Here is a 7,066-nt window from a genome sequence, read left to right as displayed (position 1 = left end):
CCCAGAGAGGCAAGAGGGGAGGGGGGGGGGAGAGTACTTCTCGGTCAGTTTCCACCTCCTGCCTTCAAACTCTGTGCGCTTTCCAAACGGAAAGGACGCTGCACTGAGGGCGCACGGGTGCGCACTGTAGCGGCCCGCGAGTCGGCAGGTGGGTAGCCCGGGCGCGGGAGGAAGGGGAAGTTACCTTCCCCTCGGAAGGGGGCGCTGGCTCCCCCCATCCTGCCTTTATAATAAGGCCACCAGAGGAGAGGAAGCAGCCAGCTGCCGTCTGCGCTCTGCAAAGCATGCAGTTAGGGGAGCAGCTCCTGGTGAGCTCCGTGAACCTGCCCAGCGCGCACTTCTACCCGCTGGAGAGTGCGCGCGGCGGCGGCGGCGGCGGCGGCGGGGGGGGTGGTGGCGGCGGCGGGAGCGCCGGTCACCTCCCGGGCGCGGCGCCCTCGCCTCAGAGGCTGGACTTAGACAAAGCGCCCAAGAAGTTCTCGGGCAGTCTCTCGTGCGAGGCGGGAAACGGGGAGCCCGCAGCCGCCAGCGCGGGGCCCCCCGCGGCCATGCTCAGTGACGCCGACGCCGGGGACGCCTTTGCCAGAGCCGCGGCGGTGGCCAAGCCCGGGCCCCCGGACGGCCGCAAGGGCTCCCCCTGCGGAGAGGAGGAGCTGCCCTCCGCCGCTGCCGCCGCCGCAGCCGCCGCCGCCGCCGCCGCTGCCACCGCGCGCTACTCCATGGACAGCCTGAGTTCGGAGCGCTACTACCTTCAGTCCCCGGGGCCCCAGGGCGCAGAGCTGGCTGCACCTTGCTCGCTCTTCCCGTACCAAGCGGCAGCCGGGGCGCCCCACGGATCAGTATACCCGGCTCCCAACGGGGCGCGCTACCCCTACGGCTCCATGCTGCCCCCCGGCGGCTTCCCCGCGGCTGTGTGCCCACCCGGGAGGGCGCAGTTCGGCCCGGGAGCCGGCCCCGGCGGTGGCTCCGGGGGTGGCGGCGGCGGCGGCGGCGGCGGGGGCAGCGGCCCGGGTGCCTATCAGTACGGTCAGGGTGCTCCGATCTATGGGCCCTACCCTGGGGCGGCGGCGGCGGGATCTTGCGGAGGATTAGGGGGCCTCGGGGTTCCCGCTTCCGGCTTCCGCGCCCACGTCTACCTGTGCAACCGGCCACTGTGGCTCAAATTCCACCGTCACCAAACTGAGATGATCATTACGAAACAGGGCAGGTGAGCGCGGCGGGGAGGGGCCCCTGGGTGCCGGGGTAAAGGGGGACTGTGGTCCCGGGGAAGGCCGCTTCGTGTGTTTTTACACGCGCAACGGGGGAGACACCGCATCTCCAGTGCAGGGTCTCTCTGCGGCCACGCGCCGCCGGCTTGCGCGGTGTGTTCGTCTTGGCTGCTGGACCCTCTCCTCCCCTCACCTGGATTGACAAGGAGGAGGCGGAAATGGACATTTGGACTGGTCCACAAAGCTGGATTCACTGCAACCGCCCGCTCGGCGGTTTGCTGGTCCCTGCACGCCGGCGACGAGCTGCGCCCGGGGTAGGGGGCACGAGCTGGCGGCCACCTGCGCGCCTAGATGAGCTCCTGCAGTTTTGGGCGCCGGGATCTCCATGGGGCGCCTCCGGGAGTTGGGCATGAGGGCTGGAGCGCGCACCTGGGACAGCGGGTCCGTGGGTAGGCCAAGCCTTGGAGCTGAGCTGGCCTGGTTTCCGAGTGAGAAAGTTAGGATACACATGCAGGTGCCGGCAGTGGTTATTCGGGAGAATGCTCCCGTGTGCGCCGGGAGAGAAGCACTGCAGGGGGAGCTTGCATTCAAATCGCGAGCGCTCGTGTGTTGTGGTTTTCTGGTACTTGTGTATTTCAAGTTAAGGGTTTTTGTTTTGTTTTTGCTTTACATTTTGGTAGAAAAATGAATGCACGTTTAAAAGGGTGAGCACTTGAACGGGGGAAATACGTTTAGGGCAGTTTATTCTGGAAAAAAAGGGAGGTGTTCCAAGAGCAGCCAACTCAAACATGTTTGCCGTGCTTTGGGGCCACTTTATCAGTATTCCGGCCATTGCAGACTTCTAGATGGACTGCTCCGACGCCATCCCGGGTGTCTGGGGGACTGGGCGTTGTCCGGCCGCGCCCTCGGCCCTCCCAATTTCAGCCGCTTGCCCCGGTTCTGTTCCCCCTACACAGGCGCATGTTTCCGTTCTTGAGCTTCAACATAAACGGACTCAATCCCACCGCCCACTACAACGTGTTCGTAGAGGTGGTGCTGGCCGACCCCAACCACTGGCGCTTCCAGGGTGGCAAGTGGGTGACCTGCGGCAAGGCCGACAATAACATGCAGGGTGAGGAGAGAGGAGGCCGGGTGTGTGTGTGTGTGGGGGGGGGGGGGTGCGGGCTGGGAAGAAACTGAGCCCTTGACCCAGAGGACTCACCTTGCAATCTGGCTCTCACAAGCCCCACCCCACCCCAGTCCGGGCCAGGGATAGTGTAGGAGCCTCTTCTGTGGCCTGGATTGTTGGGGGGAGAGCAGAGCTCTTGCACAGAGAGACTTTACCTAGGGCCCTCCCCCTCCTTTTCGTCCCTCCCTTCCGGAAACCTCAGCAAAAGCTCTCCCAGTGGGAATAAGTCTCCATCAAGGTTGAGTTCAACCATGGAAATCCAGCCGCCTTCCCTGGCCGTTGACCTTCCAGCTTTCCCTGATTGACCTTCAAAGGTCATCCACTGTTGGCTCTGTTTTCAAATGTTGAGATATTGTGAAGATGAGTAAAGCCCGTGGGGGCACTGGAGCCCTGGGAAGGGTGGGGTGGAGGCCCACCGATGTCCTCCCTGGGAGACCGTGCCAAGTCTAGCTCTTACTACACCCTGCCCATAGCTGCCCATAGCCCTCCAGCCGCCCCAGTTTACAAATAGCTCATCTGCTTGGGTCTCCTGTTTTTTTTTGTTTTTTTTTGTTTGTTTGTTTGTTTTTTTTTCATTTTAGGCAACAAAATGTATGTTCACCCAGAGTCTCCTAATACCGGTTCCCACTGGATGAGACAGGAGATTTCCTTTGGGAAATTAAAACTCACCAATAACAAAGGCGCAAATAACAACAACACTCAGGTAGAGTGGCGAACCAAGAGGGGTGTCTGCTGGTGGTCTTTCTCTTTTCTAATAACAGTTTTCTCGTGGTATTCATAATATCTGCAGTTGTGACCTGTTTGCTCACCTATTTCTAACCTTTTCTTTTTTGTTTCCTTTTTGACTTTTCTCATTGTCACTTTCTTACTGCATTTCAGTAGCAGTGAGTTGACTATCAGGAACAGAATTCACTGAAATCTTTCAAGGACTTAGACAAGCAAGAGGAAAAAAAACTGCTTATTAAGCACACGTACCCAATTATAAGTTTCAAAAGTGGCAATGATAAAGATCTTAAAGGTGGCAACAGAAAAGCAAGCTGTCAGTGGGGAGGAAGTGGGAGCCCCCCTTGCAAAACACATAATTTGTCAAAAATCTACTTTTTATTGTGTCTCTAAGAGATTTTTTAAGCATTGGCCACTCTTTCTCTGTGCTATTTCCAGATGATAGTCTTACAGTCTCTGCACAAGTACCAACCCCGGCTGCACATCGTTGAAGTGACAGAGGATGGCGTGGAGGATTTGAATGAACCCTCCAAGACTCAGACCTTCACCTTCTCAGAAACACAGTTCATCGCTGTGACTGCCTACCAAAACACTGACGTGAGTGTCCCCAGCATCCCAAGACCCTACACCACCGCACACAGTGACAGAGCCCTCAACCACTGTTTTTCTCCCCATCTAGATTACCCAACTGAAGATTGATCATAACCCCTTTGCAAAAGGCTTCAGGGACAACTATGATTCGTAAGTGCGGCTTTATTCCTACTGGCATGGGCATCTTTGAACAGGGTGTAGCTGAGAACATATTCCAGGAAGAGCTTTCATGTTTTGGAAGTTTTACCTGTTTTTATTTTTGCATAATTCTTGCCTTAATCTTGCTTTAGAATGCTCTCAGAAGGCCTTTGTTAATTTCTAAAGAAATGTTAAAGGCTTAAACATGAAGAACTGGGTTTTTTTTTTTACATTTGAGTAGAGATTTGACATTTTCAGAATTTGCATTTATATGCCTTCCTTTTTCACTGGCCCCAACTGTTTTTTATCCTCACAAGCACAGATATTACTCTCTCCCCCTCTTCTGTTAACATAAGAAAAACCTGAAGCTAAGAGGATGTAATTTTTACAACATTCAGTAGCAGGGCCCTGCTGCTTCTAAACACCGCAGCCAGTCTCCCTTCTGTCACGTTGACAAAGCAGAACTGTTCTATCTTCTTCACGTTTGAGGACATCCAAGGCAGCTTTTTCTTTCATTTAAACACTCGCTGCATGCGAGGACATTTCCCCCAGCCAAGAGGCCACCCAAAATTGTCCAGCACACCTGCCCTCTGACACACCAGCGCTGTCCGTGCGGGTGGCGCTCAGCACAGGACACTTTCGTTTCTGGGAGGTGGTTTGTTGGGGGATAACATCCGGGTGTTTTTTTCTTTAAGTGTTTCTCTTTATATTGTAGCATGTACACCGCTTCAGAAAATGACAGGTTAACTCCATCTCCCACGGATTCTCCTAGATCCCATCAGATTGTCCCCGGAGGTCGGTACGGCGTTCAGTCCTTCTTCCCGGAGCCCTTTGTCAACACTTTACCTCAAGCCCGATATTATAATGGCGAGAGAACCGTGCCACAGACCAACGGCCTCCTTTCACCCCAACAGAGCGAAGAGGTGGCCAACCCTCCCCAGCGGTGGCTTGTCACGCCTGTCCAGCAGCCTGGGACCAACAAACTAGACATCAGTTCCTATGAACCTGAGTACTCCTCCAGCACCTTGCTCCCATATGGTATTAAGTCCTTGCCCCTCCAGACGTCCCATGCCCTGGGGTATTACCCTGACCCAACCTTCCCTGCAATGGCAGGGTGGGGAGGGCGCGGTTCTTACCAGAGGAAGATGGCGGCCGGACTACCATGGACCTCCAGAACAAGCCCCCCAGTGTTCCCCGAAGATCCGCTGGCCAAGGACAAAGTCAAGGAAGAAATGGGATCTTCCTGGATAGAGACACCCCCTTCCATCAAGTCTCTAGATTCCAGTGATTCGGGGGTGTACACCAGTGCTTGTAAGCGAAGGCGGCTGTCTCCCAGCACCTCCAGTAATGAGAATTCTCCCTCCATAAAGTGTGAGGACATTAACGCCGAAGAGTACAGCAAAGACACCTCGAAAGGCATGGGGGGTTATTATGCGTTTTACACGACGCCCTAAAGAGTCGTCGTCACCTCGGGACAGTGGACTTTTCTGCAGATGGACTTGGTGGTGTCTTTTGCTGTCTTTGCCTAGGTTGCCAAAAAGACGCTTGCCTTCTACCTTCATGCATCCTGTTTTGTGCAATTGTCTCAAAGAAGGTGCCAAAGCTTTTTGATTGCTGCAGGTAACTGAAACAAACCTAGCATTTTTCTTTCTAAAATAAAGCTAATGGAGGACTTGAAACTGTTTTTAAACGTTGAAGGTTATTCGAGGCTCTGGATTTATTTATTGGAGACACTAACCATTCAGAGAAGCAGGCTGTGAAGACGGGGTGCCCAGCACTATTAAATGAGTTAAGACCTCGGATTCCCATTTCTGTTGGTAAGCCTTTTAGGCAAATAGAAGCCCAGAGGGTGATGGTGTTTTGCTTCTGGGAGAGCTGAGGTGATGGAAGTTTTGCTCTTACCTTCTGCCAGGGGCAAAAGATGCTGAGCCTGGAAGTCAAGAACAACTTGTGAAAAGTGCTGGTCTTCCCTTGCCTTGGATTCCTTGCAGGCTTCTGGAACAAGCCATGTTTGTGCTGGTGGGGGACTGCCTCCCTGGAGACTCCAGGCCTCCGCCTTGGCCTGTGCTGGGGGCAGCCAGAAGGAAGCAGGAGAAGGGAAGGGAGGGAGTGGCCAAAAAAGAATTTTTTTTTTTAAAGTGTACAGTTGTGTGTGGTTAGATAGACTGTAGAATAATGTGGAATATATTGTACAACTAGTCTACACAGGTGTCTGAGACTATGTAAAATTGGTGCTTTGGCTGTGTAAAGAATTTGCGAATCACCTAACAGCAGCTGCAGGGGCAAGGGGGTCGGTGGGTCATCACCCCCAGTGAAATCTGGGAATATTCTGTTTGCTTCTTAGATAGTTAAGACTGTAGCTCAGCTACTCTGTACTAACCTGAAACGTGTTTAAGGAAAACTCCCTCCTCATCCTCTTCCTCCACCATCCCCACCCACCAACTCGGTAACGTGAAGAAACCCCGCTGCCACAGCTCCTATAGGCTTTTTAGAGACCTCGGATTTTTATGTACAGCCTTAGTCATTTTTAATAAATGTGGTTCAATAAGGGATCCGGGTTCTCCTGTTGCTTCCTCCTCCAACCTTTTCCAGGTGGAACACTGCCTTCCCAGCCCCTCGGCCCGACCCCGCTCGGCCCCTACCGGGGAAGGCTCCGGAATCTAACTGGATCTCCAGTCCTGAGGGGGTGGGGGCGGGGATGCTCTTGTTTATCTTTTTTTTCGTTGACCAAGAATGGGGCTATTTCCTCACCCCACCGGGAAGTCTGGACAATAGGTGTTGGCTGGGGGTGGGGAGAGACGGTGGCCGCCGAAGTGGAAGACTGCCCGCGTCGGATTTCACCCAAACCTCCCATTTCTCCCCTACCCTCCGGGCTCGGCCAAGGCCGTTGGTCACTTAGTTCTCGGGGCTTCTCTGGGGCTCGCAGCCCTGGGCCTACATAGGCTCCCCGGGAACCCCCGCTGCCCTTGGAGCGCCCACAAGTTCCGGGTCCCCGAAGCGCGGTGAGCAGGCTGCCGGTAGCTCGGCTTCTGTTCTCCTCGGCGGCTTTCAGAACCGAAACCCTAGGCGCACCGCCCCCGGCAACCCTGCAGGCAGGCATCCTCTGCGCGCAGCCACGCTGGGGCCCGCGCGGCTGTGGGCAGGGGGCTCCCGAGCGTCCCGCGCATGGCCTCTCTGCGGACGGTACCCGGAGAGCGGTTCCGCTCGCGCTCAGCTCGGCTCCTGGGAGGACGAAGGG

The 7,066-nt window shown here is 55.4% G+C and overlaps 1 protein-coding gene across 2 annotated transcripts; it reads left to right on the top strand.

Annotated features, from left to right (window-relative positions):
* The first annotated feature begins 284 nt into the window (after nt 1-284).
* Nucleotides 285-5,357, top strand: EOMES (eomesodermin). Of its 2 annotated transcripts, none has more exons than XM_062179393.1 (6): nt 285-1,207; nt 2,165-2,319; nt 2,958-3,079; nt 3,538-3,696; nt 3,779-3,840; nt 4,601-5,357. In XM_062179393.1, the coding sequence occupies exons 1-6, from the start codon at nt 285-287 to the stop codon at nt 5,280-5,282; spliced, it is 2,103 nt and encodes a 700-aa protein (XP_062035377.1). In that variant the 3' UTR covers nt 5,283-5,357. The 2 variants fall into 2 exon arrangements, with proteins under 2 accessions (XP_062035377.1, XP_062035367.1); XM_062179383.1 differs by having other exon boundaries at nt 4,544-5,357.
* Nucleotides 5,358-7,066: the final 1,709 nt, after the last annotated feature.

The sequence above is a fragment of the Lepus europaeus genome, chromosome 2 (assembly GCF_033115175.1).
Source record: "Lepus europaeus isolate LE1 chromosome 2, mLepTim1.pri, whole genome shotgun sequence".
In the NCBI taxonomy this organism is placed as follows: Eukaryota; Metazoa; Chordata; class Mammalia; order Lagomorpha; family Leporidae; genus Lepus; species Lepus europaeus.
The sequence above is the reverse complement of the archived record's forward strand: the minus strand, read 5'-3'. Positions and strand labels throughout refer to the sequence as shown.